Source organism: Lutra lutra, chromosome 12 (assembly GCF_902655055.1).
Source record: "Lutra lutra chromosome 12, mLutLut1.2, whole genome shotgun sequence".
Taxonomy (NCBI): Eukaryota; Metazoa; Chordata; class Mammalia; order Carnivora; family Mustelidae; genus Lutra; species Lutra lutra.
Window position 1 is genome coordinate 25,427,912 of NC_062289.1, and position 27,664 is coordinate 25,455,575.

At 40.8% G+C, this 27,664-nt stretch overlaps 1 protein-coding gene and 1 non-coding gene across 2 annotated transcripts in view; one reads left to right on the forward strand and one right to left on the reverse strand.

Annotated features, from left to right (window-relative positions):
* The window catches only part of DYM (dymeclin), a 349,065-nt gene that overhangs the window by 212,932 nt on the left and 108,469 nt on the right, over positions 1–27,664 (forward strand). The window contains exon 14 of the mRNA XM_047696790.1: positions 26,322–26,424. Coding sequence (XP_047552746.1) covers positions 26,322–26,424 — 103 coding nt within the window. The remainder of the gene's footprint in view (positions 1–26,321; positions 26,425–27,664) is intronic.
* Positions 27,422–27,576, reverse strand: LOC125082766 (small nucleolar RNA SNORA62/SNORA6 family). The gene has a single exon (XR_007122084.1). It is a non-coding gene; the product is annotated as a small nucleolar RNA SNORA62/SNORA6 family (small nucleolar RNA).

Below are 27,664 nucleotides of genomic sequence, written 5' to 3' on the forward strand. Positions count from 1 at the left end.
TAGCAACCTGTGTCTGCACCGAATGGGTGTACATTAATAACTTGTGGTTCCACTGAAAGAGGGTCCACATGAGCTAGAATCATGATAGAAACTAAGAGGCATTGATTCCAGACTTGTAAATGCAATTCATTTATGCCCATGAGTGACTCTTGGATCGTTTGTTCTTATTCTCCTTTTGCTCTGTTTGCCTGCATTCTTGTTATGTGGTCATTTCTGGGCTTAACTTATTGTTCGGCAGACAGTACATGCAGACTGCTTGCTTTTTAAAACTGCACTGGGGGCAAAATACTGTTACAGTAGATCCCCTGTTGCTTCCTGGGTACTCATGTGCCACTTAGAAGTTTGACCAGAGCTATAAATCCAAAGTTGTTGTTGTTTTGCCTTGAAGAAGGCGTAGCAACTATACCCATACTTTTTTCTTTTTTTACGTTTTTATTCATTTAAGTAATCGTTATACCCCAAATGGGGCTCAAACACATGACCCCAAGATCAAGAATCACATGCTCTTCCAACTGAGCCATTCAGGTGTCCCTATTCCCATATTCTTGAGGGGAATTTCTCACTTATGAACAGCCACATCTTAAAGACTCACTTATCTCTTTCATTGTCTTTGTACCACGACGTACCCACTGAGGACATACTAAGAATACTCATCTCCTGTGTACTCCTATCTGGGTTTTGTTGAAGAATGTGAGGCAGACTTATTGAGGGGGACTGCTTCAGTGGGGTTTTGGAATAGGGGAGAGAGATTAGGCTCTCAACTCTGACTACAACAAAGGAAAATGGGCTTCTAGTCAGACAGCAAACTGGGGGGAGGTGGGTGTCAGCAGAAGGAAAATTATTAAGAAAGTAGGGTAACTCTTTTTTTTTTAAGATTTTATTTATTTATTTGACAGAGATCACAAGTACGCAGAGAAGCAGGCAGAGAGGGGGTGGGGGAGCAGGCTCCCTGCTGAGCAGAGAACCCAATGCAGGACTCCATCCCAGGACCCTGAGATCATGACCTGAGCCGAAGGCAGTGGCTTAACCCACTGAGCCACCCAGGCGCCCGGAAGTAGGGTGATTTTTTACTAAACTGATGTAATGGGATTCTTACTGAAGCAGGCGAGGGCTATCAGCTATGACCTGGGGGGATTTTGGAGGATGAATATTTAACCAGATATTTAGGGTGGGGGGACTCTGCCCAAATCAGCTTGACAGGATTCTTAACACTGGGCTCCTAGAGGACATGTCCAGGGATGGAAGGTGTTCATACTCAGGAACCTGACTAAAGTCGGGTCCAGGAAAGAGTCTTTTTTTTAGATCGTGTACTACCAATGAGGATGGTCTTCCTTTCAGTTTCCAAATAGCCACATCTGACTGGTCCTCGAGCCTCTGAAAGCAGGAGTTGGATTTATCATTTTTAGTAAGATCCCTCTGGTTTATGTATTTTCCTTGTTGTTGTTGTTGTTTATAGCTATAGTATAGGTCTAAAAGCCCTACCTTGGATATTGTAAAGTTTGTCAGGAGTCGCATTGTTTTTGATGTGAGTGAATAGGGTGAAAACCTCAATATAATAGCAAAAACATTTCACATTTGAGCCTCCGAGAGGTTAGTCTGACAGATTTGATCCATAAATAGGACAGGTGGGCGGGTGGGCGCTCCCAGGTGGGCTTCACTGACGGAAGTGACTTTTAAAAAGTAATTTGAGGATAGAAATTTGGTAGATCAGTAGGTTGTTCCCAGCGTGGGGCGGGGGGGGGGGGGCGGCATGAAAGAAAATAGAGGCAAGAGTAGGCGAGGGAGACAAAGGGTTCACTTAGGAGGAAGGAGTGGGGACGGGACCGGGTGTGGGAGGAGAGGAGACCAAAAATTCAAGTGGAAGTGCTGTGTGGCCATCTGGAGACAGCTGTGCCGTGCACATGGAGAGCCCCGGCGATGAGGAGAGCTGTGGGCACCCCCAGAGGAAAGAATGGTGGCAGATCAGCGTGTTTCTTCATGCAGTGAGAAAGACAGTGAATGGGCAAAGAAAAAAGGAAGTGATCATCAAGTGGGTGACCATATAACTTACCCATCAAACCAGGACCCTTTAGGAGAAGAAAAGGGGACTCTATTTATCGTTCCACGAGGACAGAATGCATGAACTGGGACTATCCTAGGCAAATTGGCATGGACCTTATCCCGTTATTATTAAATACTCTGTTTGGAGCTCATTAATAGATCACCAAAACAGGGGAAATTAAAATTCCCAATTTTGAAAGTGGTACATCATACCCTCCCTTAAAAAAAGAAACTGTAAATCGTTAAAGTAGCAGATTCTGGCCAGGATTAGCGGACCTATTGCTGAGTCTGATTTGCAGGTGCTGGCGTTTTCGTGGGGGGTGGAGTCTAGGTTTAATGAGGGGATGTGTGCGGGACCCTTCACTGGTGCCGGTGCCGCACCCGAGGGGCCCACGCTCTGCTGTCACAGTGACCCCAGGGACCAGTTATCCGTGCTCAGCCTGGTTTCCGTTTGGGTTAACTTAAAGTAGTAAGTACTTGAAGCTTTCTGATGTTGCTGGCAGCTTTGTGCCTTTTGTTCGTGATGATAATTCAGGAATTAAAGAGAAGTTAGTTTAGAAAACTATTTTTCATTCCGGCTTCAACATAATACAGCTCACATCTCACTGTCTGTGCCAGCTCTCACTTTTCAGAAGCAAACAGACTTTTCACTATCCTGTTATTGAATTATTGAATATAGCAATTCTCATTTCGCATTAAGGTAAACCTTAAAGATATTTTCAGCAGCAGCATGCTTTTCCAGTTCCCGTTCTGCAGGGGATTGATGGCTAAAGAATAATAATTTAATTTCCAGCTTTAAGTAAGAAAGATGAAACTTACTTTTGCTAGGAGTAAGATGGAGTGATCTTGGCAAATAATAGTGATGTGTCTTAGGTTTTTTAAGCTTCAGAAAATCAGTTAAAGAGATTCATGAAATGTTTACCAATAATCTGACTTGAACGTGGCCTTCTTCAGTTCACTTGCATTTATTATTCCTTTTTCCTAGAATGTTCTTTCCTCAGATAGCTGCACACCTCACATCCTCACTTTCTTTAGGTCCTTGCTTAAATATCACCTCCTCAGTAGAGCCCTCTCTGTTACCCCATTCTGAAACCAGAGCCCTGTCCAGACTCCGTTCTTTCTTCCACTTTATTGTTATAAATGACATTCTAGAAGCAATGTGATTGTTCTTCACACCTCCGAGATATAACTAGAGTAACAAGAACTCTTTGATGGAATAAAAATGGAGCTTGTCTGATACCTCAGTAACCCAGTCCTTAGGGAATTGAGCTTTCTTTTAGTGTTAATTTGCATGTAAACAGGGTTACAGCCAATCTGATCTAGGTTTGGAGGGAGTCATGCTGGTAATGACTAAGGATGAAACAGCAGAGCAGCACTGTTTCAAGTATAGCCCTCTGGAGAAAAGGCAGAAATAATTTTCTTTTTCCCAACTGAGGAGTTTGTACTACTGGCCCTGGAGACCCAAGAACCCTACCTGCCTTCTCGTTGGGAGAGAGGAACAGCCTCATCTTAACCACCTCCCTGTATCTGTGAGCTCAACGTGCTGTAAAAGAAAAATATCAGACTGAGAGGCTTAAACATCACACATTCATTTCCTCATAGTTCTGGAGGCTGGAGTCCAAGGTCAAGGTACTAGTAGGGTTGGTGTCTGGTGAGAGCTCTCCCCTTGGGTTGCAGATGGCTGCCTTCTGTGGCTGTGTGCTCAGATGATTTGTTCTTTGTGCATGGTCCTGGGCAGAGGGGCAAGGGAGGTCATTCTTTAGTGTCCTCAGGAGAACAGTAATCCTGTTTAATCAGGGCTCCACCCTTATGACCTTGATTTAGCCTTAATTACTTCCTTACTCCAAATACAGCAACACTGGGGAGTTAGGGCTTCAACATATGAATTTTGGAGGAACACATACATTCAGTCCATAACAGGCTGCATCCCAAATTATTTCTATTTCTGAGTTTCCTTCAGTTAAACTGAAGGATTTTTTTTTTTTTTTTTTAAGTTTGAGAGAGATTAGAGCAAGCGAGATGAAGGGCTTGATCCCAGGACCCTGGGATCATGACCTGAGCCAAAGGCAGGTACTTAGCTGACTGAGCCACCCAGGCACCCACAATTAAACATTTTTTGAGAAACTTTTAAATATATAGGTACTGTACTGGGCACCAAGAAGGCCAAAGTGAATTATTTCATGCTCAGGAACTTTATATTTTAGTAAAGGAGATAAACTGGATACAGCTAACTAGAAAATGTGATGAATGTTTTTTTTTTTTCCCTAAGTTTGAAGGGTGGTGGAAATTTGCTGGGCAGACTGATGTAGGAAAGGGAAGTATAGGCCAGGAGGTCAGTGTGAGCAAAGGCGTGACCTGTTCACCAATGAGCAGATCAACATGGATAGTGTTTGAAGTAAAGTAGGGCATGGTGGGCTTGAACCAGAAATGCAAAACGGCTTTATGGTCTTCCCTCATGGTGCCACAGTGTTATCTGAAAAAGTAGAGAATACCTAGTATGTTGGTTTCTACAGTGAAGAAAAATGAGTTTTAAAAGACTAGAATGATTGGCATGTATAATCTACAACATGAGACTAATTGTGCAAATAAAAGATGGTGCTACAAAGCACATAATTAGTGGGATTATTTTAAGGGAATAAATTTTCTACACAAAGTGAGGTAAACATTTACTTAGTATCATATTTGAGAAATTAGGGTGAAATTTAAAATAATGTGACTATGAGAGGTTGGGAAAAATTGTACAGTACAACTTCAAGTAAAGAAAAAAATAAAAAATCTTTGGTTTTCTTTAGCATTCTTTAATAAGCTTCTATACAAAATTTCTAAAACTGTATTTTTTATATAAGTATTTAAAAATTGCTTTTCACTTACCCTTTATCCCAAAACAATAACAAAAACAGATAAAATGTAAGAAACCGCGGTTTTCAGAGTACTGGGCATCAGACAGCAAAAGAAACTAATCCCTAATGGATGGGAAAAGAAGGGGGTGTATCACAGCTTACTGTTCTAATAGAATTTCCAGACCACTGTTCAGTGGTTAATAAACCAACAGCTCAGATCATAAAAATAATCTAAAAGAAGGCAGAAAAAAAGGAAATGGGGAAGGAAGAATGGGCGGGACCAAGAGAAAACTAATGGCAAAGTGCTAAACATAACCTTATCAATAGCAGTGGTCAAAAGAAACTGAGAGTGACTTGAGAGCACAGGGTATTTCCAGGAATAAAGAAATAAAGAAGGCCATTTCATAATGACAAAAGGAGTCACTTCGACAGGAGAACTATTAGAATCCTAAATGTATGCACCAAATTAACAGAGCTTCAAAATTAAAAAGGAAAAAAAAAAATTCCAAGTGAAATAGAGACACTTCCACAATTAGAGATTTAAATACTTCTTTCTGAATAATTGGTAGAACAAGTAGACAGAAGATGAGTGTGAATATCGGAAACTCAGACAACGTCATCAACCAATTTGACCTAAATGACGTTTATAGGACACTTCAACCAATAACAGCCAAATACACTTTCTTCTCATTTGCACGTGGGAGCATTTATCAAGAAAGATCACATTCTGTGCCATCAAACAAGACTTGGTAAGAACAAAAAAGATTCTAGTCATGGAAAGCATGTCCTCTGGTCACGAAGGAATTGTAACAGCAGTCAATAACAAAAGGCTCTCTGGAAAATCCTCCAAATTTGGAAATCAAATAGCATACTTCTGAATAACCCATAGATCAAAGAAGAAATGAATGGAATTTAAAAAGGTAATTTTGGCTAAAGAAAATACAGCAGATCAAAATGCCACTAAAGCAGTATTTAGAGGGAAATTTATAGCCTGAAATGCCTATAGCATGTTGGAAAAGAAAAAAAGTCTCAAGTCAGTGAACCCAGCTTCCACCTTAAGAAACTAGAAAAAGGGGGCACCTGGGTGGCTCAGTGGGTTAAGCCTCTGCCTTCGGCTCAGGTCATGATCTCAGGGTCCTGGGATCGAGTCCCGCATCAGGCTCTCTGCTCAGCAGGGAGCCTGCTTCCTCCTCTTTCTCTCTGCCTACTTGTGATCTCTGTCTGTCAAATAAATAAATAAAATCTTAAAAAAAAAAAAAAAACTAGAAAAAGAAGAGCAAATTAAATCCCAAAAAGGAGACTAAAGACAGAGAGCAGAACTCAGTGATATAGAAAACCAAAAAGCCATAAGAGAAAATCAATAAAACCAGAAGTTCATTTCTTGAAAAGGTCAAAAAAGAAATACATCTCTGGTCAACATTCATATGTTGAGTAAATTTGGGTTTATTTTGTTGAGGTTCAGAGGACAAGGAACAACATTCTCTTTACTAGGTGGGGAATCAGTGATTAAATTAAAATACATTTATATAAAAATGATTTTAAATTGGAATGTAAATATAGTTCTCAGCTATATCAAAACCATGTTGTGCCAGGGAGACACACTTTTGCTTTGAGTTTCTCTCATAAAACCATCTTAAGCTCCGCTCTTGACTTTTCCTGCCAGAGCACATCTCTTTGCTTTAGAATATCTGTGTAACCCCAGAACAACCTTGAGTCCAGATGCTTTCTCCTCTGGGTGGCATGGAGCACTTCCCATAATTCTGCAAAAGGGAAGCTAATATTGGCAGCTGGTGGTCCAGACCCAGCCCTGACAGCTGGTGTATTTGGTTTGCACAGTATTTATAAAAAGTCAGAATTTGTTGCTAACATACAGCAGTTAAGAGCTGACATAGCTAGGGAACGCCTGGGTGGTGTAGTCAGTTAAGCATCCGACTCTTGGTTTCCACTCAGATCGTAATCTCAGGGTCGTGAGATCTAGCCCCACGTCAGGTTCCATGCTCCGTGGCGAGGCTGCTTCAGATTCTCTCTGCTTCTGCTTCTCCTGCTCAGCTCTCCCTCCCCGCCCCCTCAAATAAATACATAAATCTTTAAAAAAGAAAAGAAAGTTGACAGAGCTGGTAACCCAGCGCCCTCATTTCTCCATGCTGATAATCACTTGGCACAGACTGGTGGCCTTTTCCTCACACTCCCAGTTAGGGTGTTTCGCTTCCTCTCCGTCAGCAGTCCCAGCAAGTCTTGGTGGCAGTCGCTGTCCTCATGGAGGAAACTGAGTCGCAGGAAAGTCAAGTGCCCAAGTTCACACAGCTAGTAAGCGAGGGACTGGTGTTTGAACACAAGCGTGTCTGAATTATTTTAAATTCCTTTCTTCAGATCATCAAACACAGGGCTTTTTTTATTAAACTGTCATTTCAGTTGAAAAATCAATATCCATAAATATTATATGATGCTTCCTATAGAGCCTCGGGCAACAAGTTTATCACATTACTTATATTATGCAAGATTTATGTTCATTTGTCATTTCCACTAAATTCCTTAAGTCTACATTTAACGTAGGCTACTTTCTCATTTCTTGTTCTTTCTTTAAATCTTTTTAAAAGCGACTTTTTAAGATATTTTAATTTATTTTATTTTTTTAAAGTAATCTCTATGCCCACCATGGGGCTTGAACTCATGACCCCGAGATCAAGAGTCATATATACTCTACTGTCTGAACCAGGCAGGTACCCCGACATTCTCATATCTAAAATGTTGACATCCCTTGTATTGTCCAAATAGGTTACCAGTCAGTTCTTGAGAATTGTATTCATTTTAACACCACTTTCCGGTTTGAATATTTTAACATGATTCCCTTCTGTGAAAATAAGTAACACTCCCAGAGAACAAGGATAGGCACTGATGTCTTTCATTTTCTGTTTTCAGGAGAAACACAGAATTTAAACTTCACTTTGAATAAAATTGCCAGTGATTTAGATAACAATTTATATCTTTCATCAAGAAACAAATGTCTCTTCCCTACAAAGATAGACTTGTATATTTTAGCTTAATAAATATTTACTTTTTGTCTGAACAGATTAAATTCTTTAATCCCAGACTGTTTGTGTCTGTGTAAATTAGTATTGTTATCAGACCAGAGCTAGTGTTTTCAGTTTTCCACACACTGACTACATGACAAATAATTAAATGCATCCATTACACAAAAGTCAATTGGAATTAAATCTAACATAGGCTACAAGTTAATGAATATTTGCGGTATGTGCCTTGTACTTTACTCTTTTAAAAATGAAGTATTAACCCTCGCCTTTTAAAAGAAATCTCACAGCTTCATGTTTTTAATAAAATCTCTTTTGCTCAAAGCTTGCTTTTCTGCAGGAGGTGGTGGTGATGGTGCCGGTGGTAAGGGAGCATCGTTTACTGTAACTATCTCTGTTGCTTGAAGAATGAACAAAATACCAGAAGAGTTAGGTACAAAGGAAGTGGTAGAGACTTGGCTATCAAACAGATCTTGGGCAAGTTACTTTCCCTCAGCTTCCTTCTCTGTAAAACAAGGACTGTAATGCCTTCTTCACAGATTGCCTAGGGCAGAAATTTCTATAAAGACCCAGCCCTATCCTTGGTTTGTAATAGGCACTGGATAGATGGTGCTGTCCCTTCCCATCATCAACAAAATGACTTTTATGGTTTTTACTAACATGAAGACATATTATATGGTGACCATGTATTCTGAGACAAATATGGTGGCATATGACTTCCTGTAAGCAAATGGTAGGAGCATACTGGAGAAATTTAAGTATTCAGTGTGTTAGGAACCTTTACAATAGGTGACTTTAATTGGGGCCTGTCCAAGAAAATTAGAATCGTGGAACTCTTTGAGCCTGGTATGTCTGCACTGAATTTTGGTGAAATGCCTTTATCAGTTGTAATTATGGGGCAATGGAAAGCCTGTGTGGCTCAAAGATAAACCACGTTTTAGGTAGCTCGCAGCAAAGTGTAGTTCAGTAATAGTCTTGTACGTGAAGACCCTGACTGAGATCGTGATGGAGTAGAAGAACCACTGGAGTCCAAAGTGTGTTTCTCAGAACCCCGAGTGACCTTTGGTCAAGTTGTTTTTTCTTCTTTTGTTTTTCCTCAGTGCTTAAGGGAGGGAGCTGGCTTACATCTTTGAGATCCCAAATACTATATACCAGTGCCATTCAGTGTTGTAATGGGATTGCCTTGTACAAAAAAACCTCTTGAGAATGGGATTAACTATAGCTTTAGAGCCAGCAGAGGGAGCACAAAGCATGAATTTATGTCGGGGTCTTGAGAAAATTGGGGGGTTTTATGTGGTTCAGTACTAACCACAGTTCTTAAAATAGGAGATTATTTCTTATCAGGTTATGCCCAACTTCATTTGCGCTCTAATTTGTCTGGAAATGGTGATATTTTTACAACTCCTTATAGAATTCTACCTCTATAATTACTGGCAGTTATAAGAAAGAGCTGTGTTCTAAAAGCAACATCTAATAGTGATTATTTGTGAGGATCACTTGGTTTATGTCCTGTATTGTGAAATATGTTTTAATTAAAACACATTATAACTTTATATCAGAAATATTCTGACTGATACTCTAGTAACTCTGCTGTTTGAACTTAACCCAGAGCTGAAAGGGACTCTGCCTTCAAACATTACAGGATTTTAAAGTGCTATTGAAGTGATATTAAGTGATACCCCATTTATCTAGTGTCCCTGGGAATTAGGAGTTCTACATACTCCAGATAACAAAAGTATGTTTCATGAAAACACTACCTTAAAATGACTTAAAAGTATTTTAGATAAGAGAGCTTGCAGTTGCCGTCTTCCTGGAGTTTTTAATTGCAAGACCTTGTGTACATTTGAGACTTGATACTGCAGAGTAGTCTCTAGAAACACGGACCATCATGCTAATCCGTAGTGGAATTCTAAGTTTGCTCTTACTTTACCATTGGAACGCTTCTCCATGATTTTGGTTACACTTAAGTTTTTCCTTTTTTATTATTATTATTAATTTTTTACTTAGAAGTTTTAACTAAGGAAAGCTAATAATTTAGCTTTGTTGAGAATTGTGTTAAATCAGATTAATACGACTTTGACTTAAAGTTCATAGCTTTCCATTGGGCAGTGATTCATACATGGAAATCTTTCTCTCTCTATTTGTGGTTTGGGCTTATGTCTTTAGGGGAGGGGCGGGGGCTGCTCCTGTATTTGAGAGTGAGTCATGGTGTAGAGGTGGGTTTCCAATGAAGTTACTATAAATATATATTTGGTTTCTTGGTTTTTCTAAAAGGTCTTTCTAAACTTGAACTTAAAAGTATATTTTTCCACCAATCATCAGCCATATTTTTTAAGAATTTGGCTGATCAGGATAGATTTGTTTAAAAAGAATGTGGGGGAAGGGGAGTAACTAACTTACTGTGTGTACACAATAGGCCTTGCAGAAGAGTTGAAAAGAACAGGAATGGACATCTGTGCCCTTAAAATTATGTTCAGAGAAGAAATGGGATAAATATACAAGCAAAAGATAAAGGAAGATATATATTAAAAGCATATAGAGCAAGTATAAATTAGTAATTAAGCACACAAAGGTTGAAAGGAAGTTGAAGTAAAAAGTTTTCATAAATCTAAAGATTTTTTAATAGTAATGAGTCTAGCAGAAGTTGAAAAAAGGCATTTACTCGTAAAGACCTATAATTCCAATTAAGACTTCCTGTTCCTATAGCCCTCCCAAAGACTAATTATATTTGCTAAATTAAGATTAAGAGCTAAGCAAAAGAAATCCCAAAGTTCTATTTGGGATCCCCACTACTAAGGATTCAACACCTGGAAAATATCTTACTGATAAATGGTGTTACAATAGAAAAGTAGGTATTCTGCAGCGTTTTCTAAATACAGTGATTAGTGTCATGTTTCCTGTGACTATCTTTGTAAAATCTGACATATAGTAAACATACTTGATTTGCTAGGCTTCCCCTGAGAGGAAATTTTTTTCTACTTAGGAAGTGCCTTCCAACTTGTGATAGTAACTTCTGAATTGTCCTGACTCCTCTTGTGGTCACTGGGGGATAATCCCACTTTCCAGATGAATTTTGTCATTAAATATTATTTCAGTCCTAACTGTTGCTATAAATTAGTGACATTGTGCTACAGAATTTGGTTTTTTTGTTTTAAGTGGATGGGTTTGCTCTCTGCTCGGCATGCAGTTTTCTTAAGGGACGAAGAAAGTAACTGAGAAAGACAACCTAAGCTCTTTCCAGTCAGGAAATCAGTTTCTGTTTGTTACATAATACACTTGAAAATACCATAAAATACCATAAAACTTCGAATAAGTTTGTTATCTTTAGAATGTGTACTAATTAAAACATACTTTGGGTCTTTCATTATACTTAAGTTTATATAAGAATATCATTTTTAAGTATAGTATCCAGTTAAGCATCCATTTTTAAGTATAATATCCAGTTAAAATTAGGGATAAAGTTTTTCCTTTGAGATAAATCAAATCACAAAATTTTTAATTAGGTCATTCTTACTAAATAGCATTTCTAACCAAGTTTAATCAAAATTGGAAAAATCTACTTTAGAAAACAAACCTTTTGCATTACGACATTTTTCCACTGAATGACTTTAAAGCGAAAAACACACATGAACACATTTGTGAGAAAATAAAATTGACTTTAACCTAAAGATGGAATCTCTTATTCACCCGCTCACATTTTTCTTACTGTACGTACCAGACTGTGTATTGACAGATCATGTATTTTATCCATTACTTTCAAAATATTTATACCTGTAATAATTCATGTAGCACGATTTTTAAAGTCGTTAATTACCTTTCAGTTTTCCCTTAATGACTTCCTTATTTTGTTACCTTAACCAGTAGAAATTCAATTCCCGAATTTTAATTTTTTTAAATTTTTACTTATTTATTTATTTTTAAAGATTTTACTTATTTCTTTGACAGAGAGAGAGACATAGCAAGAGAGAGGGAACACAAGCAGGGTGAGTGGGAGAGGGAGAAGCAGGCTTTCCGCTGAGCAGAGAGTCCAGTGCCGGGCTCGATCCCAGGATCCTGGGATCGTGACCTGAGCCGAAGGCAGATGCTTAACCAAGCTGCCCAGGTGCCCGTCAGCATTTTTTTAATAAGACCCATCGTTTAGTCAGTTCCCTTGCTCTGTTGCATGACTAGCTATTTTTGGTTCTACATATAATTTTTGGTTACACAGTTGTACAGTGTGTGCTCTTTTGGTGGGAACTTTCCTTACTAGGTTTTATAAATGCATATCTTTGTATCTTTTGCTTTTACCTTCAGGGTTTTTCTAGAGGATGAATTACTGAATTTTTCTTAGAGTGTTGAAATATGGAGCAATGTAGATTCGAGCTGATCAAGTGTGAGGATGGACCCAGGTTTCTGTCCATTGCTGTCCATACTGGTAGTCCACTAAACATTTGCATTTTCATGATACTTCCTTCACAGTCAGGTAGCTATTTATTGGTACTGAGGTTTTCTATTTTGTCCTCTGCCTTACATGCCGTAAAATCAATGTCATTTTAGCACTTGTCCTGGATAGAAATGAGTTTTAAGCTATTTATTATATATGTAAAGTAATGTTTATGGTTATTAAGTCAATTAAATGTGAAAGGGCAGTTTATTCTCCTCTGACCTTGCTTCTTTTATAAATGTCAGTGTTCTTAGTGAAGATAATTATATAGTTAACCATCTCCTTCATTTTAATTTTAGATCCTTAAAAATAAGATTTTTTTTTTTTTTACTAAAAATAAAGTTCTCATGTTTCCAGTTTTGTAAGGTAGAAATACTGATGTCTTCGCAGTTTCTTTTATTGGAGTAAGAAAGGCAGAAGAGAAAGAGAAGAAAGACAAATCTTAGTAGCAAGCATATTTTAGACCCTGTTATATGCAGAACACTGTAAAAAATATCTGTAATCAAGGCCTATAAATGAACTTAGCATTTCGGGAGAAAACCCCATGTTTACAACACACATAATGTATTGTGTGTATCATAAAACATACATATAAGTATAGCAGTTGGGCATGAAGCAGCGTATTAAAACAAATAATATATTGTTTGAGAGGAAAAGCCTGGGAAGTTTCTAATTATATCATATTCTCTAAGTACAAGGGGACATATTTCGTAAGATGAGTAATAATCTTTATAGACTTTGATGAGTTTTTATTTTGCCAAAGGTGTTTAGCTCCTCCAGTTTTTCCCACGTTTATTAGAGTCTTCCAACACTTGTTCCCGTCTCCCTCACCTCTGACTTGGTCTGTCTTCGACAGGCTCCCTGGCTCTTGTTGGCAATCATTGGCCTGCTCGACTTTCTCTGAATAAATAGAAGGATTCTTCACGAGAAGCAGAGAACTGGAAAAACATTTTATGTGAACAGACTAATATTGCAAAAGTAGTAGTCATCTCCTTAGACTCCCTTGCAGCTGGACATGCACGCACGCACGCTGGGGGCATGTTCTCCCATTCTCCCACTACAAGTGCACATGCTTTCAGGTTAGATCAGTGGCTGGTGCTTATATTGTTGGAACGAGATACTATTCACCGATGGTCCATATAGTATATGCTATTTACTTTCTTAGAAAATTTGTCTGAAAATATCTTTATTTTAACCTTTAGAATAAAAATGTATCAGGGTTCGAAATTCTCCCTTTGAGTCATTTTCATTCTGCGTTTGAAAGGCGCTGCTCACTATTCTGTAGCCGTCAAGATGTCTAATGCCATAGTAATTCTTGACAGCTTGTGTATGGCCCTCCCTCTTCTTTCTCTCTCTTGGTTTCTAGGACCTTCTTTTGTCTTCAATGTTTTAAAATTCCAGTCATATGCTATCATGTGGGGGGGGGGCAATTTCTTTTTTTTTTTTTAACCTATTTTCTGGATTCTTGGTGGGCTCTTTTGGGAAAGGCATATATTCCAGCTTTGAAAAGTTTCCATGAAATAATTCTTTAATAATGTCCACTTTTTCCTTCTTCCATATTCTTTGTTGTCTTAAAATATCCTCTGCTAAATTTTGTGGACCATTTCTTGGCCATTTTTCTGTTGCTTGCCATCTCTTTGTCTTTTCTGCCCCACTTTCTGGGAAAGTTCTGATTTATTTTCTAGCTCTTTCATTGAAGTTTTAATTTCTGCTATCATACTTACACTTTCCAAGAGTTCTTTTTTGGTGTCTGATACTCCTTTTGATACCACCTCCTCCTTGTTTCACAGCTGACATGTTTACCTCCCTCCTTTAGTTTAGTAATGGTAACATTTGGGGAGTTCTCAGCTTCTCCCTGCATTATCTCGGTTTCATTTGGGTTCCTTTTTTCTTTCTTCCTTGTCATTTTAGTGGCTGTCTCTGGTGATCTTCGGTGAGTTCATATCTAAAAGTGAGGCACTAAAGCGACTGGAAATTCTGTGTGCTCGGTTTGGACTTTGTTGACTGGTGGCTTCCTTAACACTGTTTCAGCTGGGCTGGGTTTCTTTTTTTTTTTTTTTTTTTTAAGATTTTATTTATTTATTTTGACAGACAGAGATCACAAGTAGGCAGAGAGGCAGGCAGAGAGAGAGAGGTGGAAGCAGGCTCCCCGCTGAGCAGAGAGCCCGATGCGGGGCTCGATCCCAGGACCCTGGGATCATGACCTGAGCCGAAGGCAGAGGCTTTAACCCACTGAGCCACCCAGGCACCCCTGGGCTGGGTTTCTTGAGGACCACCCCCTTCCCCCGTGTCTGTATCTGTGGAGTATTTTTATTATACTTCTCAGTTTCTCCTGAGAGTAGTCCTTGGTATTTCCCCTGAATGTACAAACGTAGCGGGGGGCAAGGGTGGTTGTTGCTGAAGGCAGAGGTTTCAGTGTTCGATCTCTAGACTCTTACGTAGTCACCCTCTTTTGGGACAGCACACTCGTCCTTAGTTGTGCCTTATATGTCAGAACCCACTTTCTGCTTCATCCTTTCAAGCATGAACACTTCTCTTTTTCTGGCAGCAAAAAGGAAGGCATTCATTGGGCTGAGCAGGGGAGGAGCGGGAACTGAAAGTCTGACTTTTTAAATACAGATTTTCAGTCTCTCTTCCTGTCTCTGGCCTCATCTGTACCCCACTTTTTAATACCTGGTACTTCTATTTACCTGAACCTTGCCTGAGTTCCAGAGTATAAATATGTAGCATCTAGTCTTCCTTCACTTCTAGCTTGGTTTTGAGCCTTTCTTGGTCTCTCTTTTTTCTCTCTATATTCAATACTGAGTTTTCTCATTCATTGCAATGGGTTTAAATCCCAGTTTCATGTTTCAGTTCCCAAATGCATATCTTTAACTAGAATCTCTTTCCTGAGCCAGAATGTCTACCCGAAGCTCCCACCTGGGTTACAGATAGGCATCTCACACTTACCATATCCAAGAGGGAACCTTTGACGATCTCCTTAGAACCTATTCCCTATAAAGTTTTTCCTTTTTCAGTAAATGATGTGCTCATCATTCCATTTGCTTAGGGTAAAAACTTTGATGATATCCTTGACTCTTCTCCTCTTATACCCCAAATCCGGTCTGGCAGCAACCCCCCTCAGCTTTGCTGTCAACTAGTTTTGAACACACATGAAAAATACTGGAGCATTGCTCCCAGAAAAACTGGATGTTTTTTTAACCTATTTTCTGGATTCTTGGTGGACTGGATGTAAGTCGATTGTATTTCTAGCTCAGTGAGAGAAAATATTTGTTTTTCTAATGTAGTAAAATTTGGGGGTGGGGTGGGGGGAGATAATGTCCTGGCCATAAAAAATTAGGTAATTTGTCTAAAGAGTCAGAAACCAGATGAGATGACATTTGAACAGATACGTGCAGATGAAGGAGTAAGCCACACCAGACCCTAGCATGTATGAAGATGGAGGTTTGTCTTAAGAGGTACTCAGTGGAGAATAGCTCACAAAAGAAATGCAGATGTTGGGGGTCCAGAGGTGAGTTTCCAGAGACCTGAACTGAGGAGTGAGCACCCCCAGAGTAGTTCCTTTGCCTCCTTCTCTGTGTCTTTCTCTTTCACTGTTTCAGCATAAGTTCATTCTCTCTCCTTGCGTGTGGGTTTTCTCCATGAAGCTAAATTGTGGCCATAGGCATGTCCAGATTCACATCTCTGCAGTCTTCTCACCCAGGGGAAAGCAGTCTTTGTCACCGTTCCTAGGTAGAAAAAATCTTAGGGAAAGTTTCCATCTGGTGCAGCTTAGAGCATATGTCCAGTGACCTATCTTTGTGATCCAGGGAAGGGGTACTGTAACTGACTCAGCCTGTGTCATGAAGTCACTTTTTTTCAGGAGAGTGGTTAGTTCTGTTCTTAAAAGAGGGGAGTAGGAGTGAATCATGAAGGTTAGAAAAAGAATCATCACCATAATCAGTAAAAATCTCCTGATGAGAGATAATAAGGCGGTTATGAGTACAGAACTGAAAGTCAGATTACCAAGGTATAAATTCTAGCTCTTCCACTCATGAGAAGTATAATCCATGGCAAGTTAATTTACCTCTCTAATGCCTTAGTTTCCTTTGTGTAATGTCATGAAACTATTAGTACCCTCCTTAAGCCTGTTGTATATTAATTTAGTTAATAATTATGAAAGGTAAGTAAGGTGCTTCGCATAGAGTCAGAATATGTTCTCAGTAAGTGACAGCTACCATTGTTCTTATTATTTCTCCTCAGCATAGAAAAGGATAACCAGTGGGATCCATCCTAGGAAGGTGAGGTTGCCTCAACATTCCATGATCAATCAGCCAATACACTATATTTAAAAGACTTAAGAAGAAAACCATATGACCATCTTAGTAGGTACAGAAAGAGCTTTAAAATAATAATAATAATAGTAATATATAAAATAATAATAGATAATAATAAAGAAAAAACTTTAATAATAGCATCTATTCCTGATTTTTTTAAAAAAATCAGTTAACAAGGAATAGAAGGGATTTCCTCAACATGATAAAGGGCATCTATGGACAATTTATAGCTAAAGTCCTGAATATATTCTTTCCTAGGGTCAAGAAAATGGCAAGGATATCCACTCTCACATTTATTTAACATTATACTAAAAGTCTTAGGGAGTACAGTGACAGAAAAAGAAATTTTGGAAATTCAGATCGGAAAAGAACACTTAAAGCTGGCTTTATTCACATAAAACATGGTCATATGTTTAAAAAAAAAATCCTAATCTGCAAAAAAATTGAAAGAGATAAGTTTAGCAAGGTCAAAAGATACAGAGGTCAGTATATAACAGTAATTGTATTCTGATATTCATGTGGCAATCAGAAATCAAAATTTAAAAGCAATACTGTTTATGGTAGCATAAAACTATGAAAGAACTTAAGAAAAACCATAACTAAAATACATGCAAAATGGGTATACTGAAAATTAAAACATTGCTGAAAGAAATTTTAAAAGACCAGTCAAATCACTGTGTTGCACACCTGAAATTAATATATCACTGTGTGTCACCTGTATTTCAATAATAAAATTTTTTTAATTAAACATTTTTTTAAAAAATTAAAGACTTCCCGGGGCACCTGAGTAGCTCAGTCATTAAGCATCTGCCTTGGGCTCAGGTCATGATCCCAGGGTCCTGGGATCCGGCCCCGAAACAGGCTTCCTGCTTAGCCTCTCTTACTCCCCTTGCTTGTATTCCCTCTCTCGCTGTGTCTGTCTCTGTCAAATAAGTAAATAAAATCTTTTTTAAAAAAATTAAAGACTTAGGGCACCTGGGTGGCTCAGTGGGTTAAAGCCTCTGCCTTTGGCTCAGGTCATGATCCCAGGATCCTGGGATTGAGCCCCCGCATCGGACTCTCTGCTCAGCGGGGAGCCTGCTTCCTCCTCTCTCTCTGCCTGCCTCTCTGCCTACTTGTGATCTCTGTCACATAAATTAAAAAAAAAAAATTAAAGACTTAAATAAACAAGGTGATCCCATGTTCATGGGTCAGAGACAGTATTGTTAAGATCCTAGAATTTATCTATACATTTAACACAGTCCTAATCAAAATCCCACCAGGTTCTTTGGTAGAAATTGACAAGTTGATTCCAAAATTTATGTGGCTATGCAAAAATCCTAGAACACCCAAAAGCAATTTTGACAAAGAAAACTTACAGAGAACTCACACTACCTGATTTCAAGATGTACTATAAATTACAGCTAATGCAATCTGGGCAGTGTGGTATTATTGGTAGGCAATAGATTTATAGACCAGTGGAATGAAATAGAGTCCAGAAATAGACCCATGCATATATATGGTCAATGAAGTTTTGACAAGCTCGCCAAGGTAACTTAAGGGGGAAGGAATAGTCTTATCAACTAATGGCACCGGAACAGTGAAATATTCATATGCAAAAAACCAGCGGGAGAACATAAACCTTGACTTTTACATCCAAATGGAGCACAGACCTTAAATAGGAGACTTAAAACTATAAACCATATATATCAAATCATGGGAGAAAATCTTTGGGATTTTGGGTTAGGCAAAGGTTTCTTAGGACACAAAAAACACAGGTCTTTCTTTAAAAGTTGATGAATCGGACTCCCTCAGATTCTAAAATTTTGCTCTTCAAAGGGCACTGTCAAGAAAATGAAAAGAAAGACCTCTCTGCCCTCCCTCCTACCCCACTGCCGGTCTGGGGGAGATTATTTACAAAACAATACCTGATAAAGGACTTATATCTAGAATATTATAAAGAATTCTTACAAACTCAGGAAGAAGAAGGAAACCGCCCATTGTTTTACACGGGCACAAGGTATGAATATGCACTGCAGCAAACAGAACTAGGAGCCCAGGGAAGTTGGTTAGGGGAACGCAAGCTAAAGCTACAGCGAAATCTTCATGCCCCCGGGAAGGGCTAACACTAAGACTAGCTTAGCAAGTGCCAGCAAATATATAGGACAGGTGGGCCGCTTCTTACAGGGTTAAACAAATATCGTGATATTTATTCAAGAGAAATGAAGACTCTTGTTCGCAAAGAAACTTGCAAGAATGTTTATAGCAGCTTTATTCTTAATGGCTCAGAAAGGGAGACAACCCAAGAGTCCATCAACTAATAAATAAACGAATTGAAGTTTGTTCATGCAACGGAAAGTTACTTGGCAATGAAAAGGAATGAATTCCAGATACACCAAACAACGTGGGTGGAATACTAAAGTGATAGAAACCAGACCCAAGAGAGTACACATGGTATGATCCCATTTACCTGAAATCTAGAAATGGTAGAACCACAGTGACAGGAAACAGCTCTGTGGTTGGCGGTTGCCCAGGGTGGAGCAGGGGATTGACTGCAGAGGGCTACAGGGAGCGTCCCGTGGGAATGGAAATGTTCTACATCACAGTTACGGTGATGAGGCCCATGAATGTTTCAGTTTTTCAAACCTCATCAAATTGTATACTTAAAATTGGATAATTGGAGTCTATGTTGATGATTCCCCAGTAAAGCTGATTAAAAACAAGGTAAGCACAGTGTGAGACTATATGGAAGTGTTGGTTGAGGCATGAAGTTAGTGTAGTTCAGATGGAGGGTGAGCACAGGTTAGATCTTTCACAGATGGGATGGAATGGGCAGCATGCACCTGGGCCTTGAGGGATGAGTAGCATTCAGATGCACAGAGAGGGGAAAGGAGGGCTTCCTGCATGAAGAAGGAGTTTCTGCCTGCAGAGGAGAAAGTCTCAGGCTTGGCATAAAAGGAGATTTGGTTTCTGTCTGCAGCTTTGCTCTTATTAACTTTAATAATATTTTGTATATCTTGACATTTTAAAATAGCTCTTTAGGCTTTGCCAAGAACTTTGAGTTCACTACCCTGTGTAACTTTAACCTCAGATGCACTGTCAACTCTGTACCTCAGTTTCCTAACTTCCCATTCTTCTGTGGAGTTGAGGTGCTCCTTGTCTCTCTGGTGACCACCATGATGAGGGAAGGTGACTACAAGTTGTGAGGGGGGCAAGGCTGTCATGGGGAAGGTCTGCAGTTCTCTGGGAGGGAGCCCCCCTGCCCCTCCTAGGAAGTGACCCTTCTGTGTTGCTTCCCCTTCAGGGTCTTACTCTAGCTCTTTGCCACCCCCACTGCCCACTTCCCCACATCAGGCTTCTCTCTCAACCACGGGGGTTCCCGTCAGCCTCCTCCTCCACTCCAAGAAAGGTTTTGGTAAGGTCACCATTGTTTTCTTTCCTTGAGCCAAATCCCGTAATTTTGTTTCTTTCTTTCTTTCTTTCTTTCTTTTTTTTTCCCTTTAATCCTTCTTTACCTGTTGGCAGTGATGACCACTCTCCCCTTGAGACTATTCTCTTGGCTTCCAAAATGTCTTTCAGTTTTTGTTCTTCCACTTCTATTTCTCTAAGGCCCCTTTGCTGTTTCCCTTTTTTAGTCTTGGTGTTTCCCGGAATCCTGACCTTGTTCTTCTTTTCTCACTTGACACATTATCCTTGGGTGGTCACGTGTACTTGTGTGATGGCCGCTGATGCCGATCACCCTCCAAAGTTCTCTGCTCTCTCCCGGAGCACCAGCTTCATGTTTCTGAACTGCCCACTGGGTATTTCTTACCATCTCCATCTGGATATTCCTGCGCATCTCTGGCTACCATGGCAGAATCATTAAGAGCACAGATTCTGGAACTTGGCCTGCCCCTGAACTTGACTCCTGACCCCACCACTTAGCCCTGTGCCTTAAGCAAAGTGCTTAACTCCTCTCTGCTTTGATTATCCTCCCTAAAAACCAAACACAGGATGGATAATGATAGCACTGGCCTCACCTGATGGTTTGATGAGCAGCGAGCCATGCGTGTACGTCCTAGTCGCTCCTGCTGCTGGGGCACAGCCGTGGGCTTCCTGGGCCCTCAGCCTTCTCTGACGCTCTTCTCTTCCCAGCACATTCGGTCACATTCTCAGCCAGCTGCTGTTTCCCAGCTGGGAACTTTGGAGTCACCCGGGACTCCCTTTTGTCACTGTCTCTGTTGTCTCTCTGCCTTCCTAGTGGCTCGTACTGCCTTAGCTTGGTTACCTCCTGCTCTTTTATTTTGAGCCATGAGGTTAGTTACCTAAAGGATCGTTCTGCTTCGGCACTTGTTTGCCTGTCATCTTCCCCTTGAGGCGGGGAGGGATCTTTCTGAAACAAACACAGCAGTGATGTGCTTGTGCCTCCCTGCTTGGGCCTGTATTTTTCAGATGTGGCTTCCTAGAGCCCTGAGGTTCTGTGGCAGGAACTGGATCACCTCCATGGGATGAGAGCACACTGGGGAGAGACCGAGGACACACATGAAAAAGGACTGATCGCTTCCTGTCTATCTCTTGCCCTACACTCCCTGCCTGAACACCAGACACAGCAGCTTTGCTTTCGTGTCTCCTGCTGTCATAAAACACCTCTGGCTTTCAAGGGGCACCTGGGTGGCTCAGTCAAGCATCTGGTTCTTGGTTTCAGCTCAGGTCATGATCTCATGGGCTCTGCACTCAGCGGGGTCTGCTGGATATTGTCTCCCTCTGCCCATCCTGCTCTCTCTCTCAAAGAAATAAATAAATCTTAAAAAACAAAACAAAAAAAACAACCACCACCACAACAAAAACCTCTGCTTTCATGATAAAGTCCAAGATCTAAGCGAGACATGAGAGACACTTCATAAACTGTCCCCATTGCTGGCCCAGCATTGATGGTGTGCTCTGCCACAAATGTAACATTTGGTGAACACGCGTGCCATCCTGTTGCCTATGCCAACAGTGCTCAGATGTCTCTGTCCTCCCTTGTGCTCCTTTCTCTGCGCAGACGACCTCTACCTTTGCCTCACTTGCTTGGCTCACTCCTGACGGTTCCCTCAGATCCAGCTCGGGCGTCCCCTCCAGCCATGCCTTCCTGTTCCTGTCTCCAGGGGCAGCTGGGCAGCCTCATCTGTGTCCCACCGGCCCTCACTGCTCGGACAGTAGAACCTTCTGTGTAGGTTTGTCCTCCCCAAGCAGCCACCCCTCCAGGAGGGCAGGACAAAGACCGCGCTGCCCTTGCTTGTCACTGTCTCCCGGGCGTTTTGTACATTGCCCCGCACACCATAGGTTCTTGGTAAATGTTTGACTTACTGCCTGCCTCAGTGACACGAGTGGAGATGCAAACCTCGTAGCATGGTTTTTGTAACAGGCGCATTGCTGTCTTGGTGTGCTTCCTCTCTCGCCGCCCTCATCCCGTGGACTCGCATCATTCGGCCTTGGGACTCCTTCGCTTGAGCCTCTCTGAGCCTCTGGGCACACCATTTCCCCTTCTGAGTTCCGTACTCTCCCTCCCCCGTACATCTCCCCACCAGCGAGCCCCTGACCTCCGAGGCCACAGGGAAGATTTCCTGTGACAGGTACCTAGCCTTCCTCTGTGTTCCCTCAGCACACTCTGGATGTGTCTTCCGATGTGTCCACGGTGTCCTCCGATTTCGGAATTACAGGCTTTTTCTTTTTCTTACCACCTTAGATTTCAGCTCCTTGGGAGCAAGGAACGTGTCTCTCTTGTCATTTTGTAAGACTAATGTTCCTTTAGCTGCTTCTCCATGTTGAGTCAAGTCCAGGGCTTGCATTGTGCCCTAAGTGGTCCTTCACAGTCCGTCCTAAACCACCTCTGTTCTGGCCTCGTCTCCTGCCGCTGCCTGTGAGCCCTGAACGGCAGCCCTTTCCAAAAGCAGCTGGTGGTTTTCTGAGCGTATCTCATGTAGGACTAACCATGCAGAGTCTATCCACATGCTCCTTTCTGTTCTGAAATGCTGGCTGTTCGCAGGGGCTTTGTTTTCTTCAGGATGGTGTATTCTTTTTATTCCATTTTTTAAAATGTATATAATATTTCAGGCATATATCAAAGAGATAGAGTAATACAGCGATCCCCTATGTATATATATCCAGCATAACAAAAACAACATTTTAAAGAGAGAACGAGAGAAGATTCAGAGAGAGAGAGCTAAATCCCTTTTTTTTTCCACTCTGATCCCATTTCCTTCCCTTTCTCAGTGAAGAATGGCTGTCTTAAATGTAGTATTTATCATTTCCATATGGTTTATTATTTCATGTTTTATCTGTAGAAGATCGGTAGTATCATTTTTGCATTTTTAATACACTATGTAAATAATACTACTTTGGCCGCATTCCTCCACTAGAATCCTTGCATGTAAAATACCCTTGTTTTGGAGCTTTATCCGTATTGTTGCATGGAGCCTCAGATAACTTTCCATTGCTCTCTAGGTTTCCTTACAGGACTCTCCTGCAGTATTAACCCATGCTGTTCATCAGTGTTCTGATTTTCAGTTTTTCATTGTTAAACCAATTTGTAGTGAACATACTTGTATAAAAGAAAAATCTAGTCTTTTTCTAAGATTAAAAACAAGGACTCTGGCAGCAATATCCTGAGTGAATAGTACACCTGAAAGCCAGTTTCGCTCAGAATTACCCCTTTACTCGCAAACACCATACATCTCTACCATTCGCTCTAACTGGCAGTAAGCTAGGGGGCTCATAGTTTGATTGCAAAGTTTTCACCATAAGTTACTTTTCTCACAATTTACAAGCCACATCTCATATACATTTAGGTCCTTTTGCCTTAAAAAGTTAAATGCGGGGACACCTGGGTGGCTCAGTGGGTCAAGCCGCTGCCTTCGGCTCAGGTCATGATCTCAGGTTCCTGGGATCGAGTCCCGCATAGGGCTCCTTGCTCAGCCGGGAGCCTGCTTCTCTCTCTGCCTCTGCCTGCCGCTCTGCCTGCTCGTGCTCTCTCTCTGACAAATAAATAAATAAAATCTTTAAAAAAAAAAAAGTTAAATGTGAGCCAGAATTAGAACGTTAAAAAAAAAAAAAAAATTGAAAGCTCTTTAACTTTAAGACCTGAGGGGAAAGCCTATTAAGTTGTAGGAGAATAACAGCTTGAAGTCAAGTGTGAATGCTGTTTCTCATTCGTGATAGTAAACTTGAAGTGGCCTCAAATCAGCTGTTCCTACACCAGCTTTCTTAGGAACAGCTGGGAGCAGTAGCCACAGCTCCTTGAGGTGGACCAGTCAACATTTTCGGCCCTCACCAGTCAGATTTTCTCTTATACCCAAATGAAAGAGCTTACGTTAGAACTGAGTCTTACTTCCTTGTTTTGTCTTCTTCTAACAAGGAAAGCGGATTGTTAGTATTCTCTTTGAAAGTAAACAAAACTAGCCTTTCTTCTCCTAAGGAAACAATTTCAGATCCTTTTTGCTTTGATTCCTACAACTTGTTTAAGAATTCTCTTCGATTTTGGGACGCCTGGGTGGCTCAGTTGGTTAAGCGGCTGCCTTCGGCTCAGGTCATGATCCCAGCGTCCTGGGATCGAGTCCCACATCGGGCTCCTTGCTTGGCGGGGAGCCTGCTTCTCCCTCTGCCTCTGCCTCTGCCTGCCATTCTGTCTGCCTGTGCTCGCTCGCTCTCCTCTCTCTCTCTGACAAATAAAATCTTTAAAAAAAAAAAAAAAAAGAATTCTCTTCGATTTTGATGGAAGGTACCATGGATTACCTCTGCTATCCTCTGAAGGGACGCTGGGAGGACACAGACAGAACCCCAGGTTGCTGGTATTTTGCAAACTCCACAAAGGCCGCTGTCTGCCTTCACTTGCCCCTCTTCTTCTGACTAATACCAAGAAGCGTACTTCTTTCAAGCATTTTTAGTGCTTTCCCTCTTTGTTTGGGGTCAGTTCATGCCTCTGAGACTTGCCATGCCCTGTGCAACAACTGACTGTCAAAGTTCCTTTGGTCTCAAAAACTCCTGAATTTCCCTTTATTCCTCAGAGGTGCTGCTAACAAATTAAAAGAACCTTAGTAATTTTTTTTTATGCACTTCCGTGTGAATACGCTTTGTACACAACCCCAACAAATTTTTGCCTTTTATTTTCATAATTTACAAAATAATTTGTATATTGGATATGTATACGGCTAATGCAATTCACTGTCCTATTCCGTTATTCTTTTGCTTGGCAATTTTACTTCAAGGAATTTATCCTGTACATAGTCTCACTTCAATATGCTAAAAAATTATATACAAGGGTGTTCATCACAGTGCTGTTTTAAAAAAAAACTGGAAATGTTGCAATGATTGATTAGTAATGGGCTAAAGATAAATAAATTATAGTATATCCATAAGCTTAGATGTCCATTCCTGGCCCTCAACATTTATTGAATGGATCAAGGACTATATTGTTCAATGAAAAAAGCGTGAAGTACGGAATAGTACACATTGGGTGAAATAAAAAAGATGCATGTGTATGTATAGCCTTGCCACCTTTAACATTTCTGGGATCACAGACAATAAAGTGCTGGTACATAGTAGCTACCTGTGCGTCACGGCAGTGGGTGTGAGCAGAAAGTGTAAGGTTTACTTTTAACCTTAGAAGGTTAAAACAAAACTGAATCTCAAGTGGAGAAGACTCTTGAGCAGGTTTCTGGACCTCCCTCTTGGAGTTCTCCCCAGTCGAATAATCTGCCTGCAAATTCCACCTGCCACACAGCCCCAAGCCCTGACCCCTCTGGCTTTTCAGCTCACCATGATGCTGCCGTGCACTCCCTGGGTCCCAGTCTGGAACGTTCTTTAGGCAGTTACTCTCTTCTAGGGATCCTAGTCCTGCACTGCAGATGTTGTACACCAGCTGAAAAGTCATTTCATATCTTTTGTCCATTTTTTAAGGTATTAATAGCAGGAAGGTTATTTGGGTTTGGTTAGTCCATCATGACCAGAAGTCGAAATCTCATAATACATATATTAAAGTCATTGTTTTAAGAAATAAGAAGATAAAGCTGTGATAGAAAGTGATTGACTCTCTTATCCTAGAGAAATAATTTAATCCAACACGCTTCTTTGAAGGATGAGGAAATTGAGGTACAAGTCCAAGGGGCTAGTCATAGCTTGTCCTCAGAGTGACTCAGGAAGCCCAGTGCCCCTCAGTCTGTCTGAATCTCTGTCCACTATTCTTTCCTCGATACTGGAAAATTCTCCTATGTTTGCAGTAGAATTTTAAGCTGTCAAACTTTTTTTTATTCTTTTGAATCCCTGTAATTTAAACATTCTCCTCACTTTATTTTTTTGTTATATCGATAGTATCATTGATCCTGCTGTTAACACAGGCATGAAGAAAAAAAAATCATACATGTGTATTTTAGAATATGACATTCTGCAGAACTATAATACCGTATAAAACCCAGAAAAGGAGGGGCGCCTGGGTGGCTCAGTGGGTTGAAGCCTCTGCCTTCGGCTCGGGTCATGATCCCAGGGTCCTGGGATCGAGCCCCGCATCGGGCTCTCTGCTTGGCGGGGAGCCTGCTTCCTCCTCTCTCTCTCTCTGCCTGCCTCTCGGCCTACTTGTGATCTCTGTCTGTCAAATAAATAAATAAAATCTTAAAAAAAAAAAAAAAAACAGAAAAGGAGACACTTATTTCTCTCTTTTTTTGTTTTTTGTTTCTTTCAGTTTGTTTTCCTTGCTGTCTAAAAAACACAACAAAGTTCTGGAACAAGCCACACAGTCCTTGAGAGGGTCACTGAGTGCCAACGATGTTCCTCTACCAGATTACGTAAGTAGTTAACCTTACATTGTCAGTAACAAGTTTCCCTTTCATTGTTAGGTTCATAAGTAACGATCTCTGTTCTCAAGGTCTGACTATGATCTTGGTGCCTCTAATATGCAGACAAAGGAATGGTGTCTCACATCAAGGGGAAAACTTTTAAGTGATTATTAATAAGTGGTTAAAGAAAGTCAACCCTAAGCCAGTGACTGTTAATAATTAGGACCCTTGTTACCTCAGGCAAGAAACCCACTCAAACTAGTTACATGGAAGCAAAAGGAGCGGTTTCACAGAAAACATGCAGTGGTTTGTCACTGAACTCAAGGGGCAGAGGTACAGGGGCTGGATTTCACAGAGAACCAGAACCTGAACTTGAGAAGCCTTTGGATTCAAGAACATCCTGTCTTTTTGAGGCTCTTCAGTTTCTAGGCTCTGGTTCCTTTGCTTCCACTTTACTCTTGAGCTATTATTCTCGATTGGCCAGATTTCTCTATGTGTTGATTTGGACCTAAAATAGCCACTCCAGCCTTCCTCTCGCCCTGGGAGTGTCGTATCATTAGCCGCCTGACCAGTCTTGAAGCCCCAGTTCTCCGTTCCAGGGAGAGATACTCTTCAATGGCTCCACTCAGCTCAGTGCGCCACGCTGGTCCTGTGAGCCACGGTCAGCGGAGGACAGCACTCATGTGTTGCCATGGTTTCATCCACTTTACAGATAAAGAGCTTATTCCCACCTCACCTCAGAGAATGACAGCAGAGTGGAATGGGAGCGGCACAGGCATGAACATTCTAGAATAACAGGAAGGAGAATATTAGGAGTGCCTTCAGGGCAGTGCCACTGTCCGTGACCTTCCTTACATTTTGGAACATGGCTTGGATGAGGATGCTAAAAATTATCTTGTCATAGACCACAGAAGTAGTCCATCGAGTTCTAACAAGGACAACAACTCTCAGTGGGTTGATACTTAAGAACTTCATGAGAGAATTTTTTTTTTTTTTTTTTTTTTATACTTGTAGCAAGAATTACTATCAAACTCCACTCATTGGGCCAGAGACCCTTGTGGTGTTAGCGAAAAGACTTGCCCCTCGTGTAGCACACTACCTACACTTGTGAGTTCATCGGCCAGCCAGCAGCCTCAACTCCAAGCTCTAACAATGTGCATCATGAGAGAATTTTTAAGTTCAGAGTTTGAAGTGGTGATGCATACCAGACAGCCGGCGAACTTGTTTTGTTTCCTGTGGTTTGTTTCAT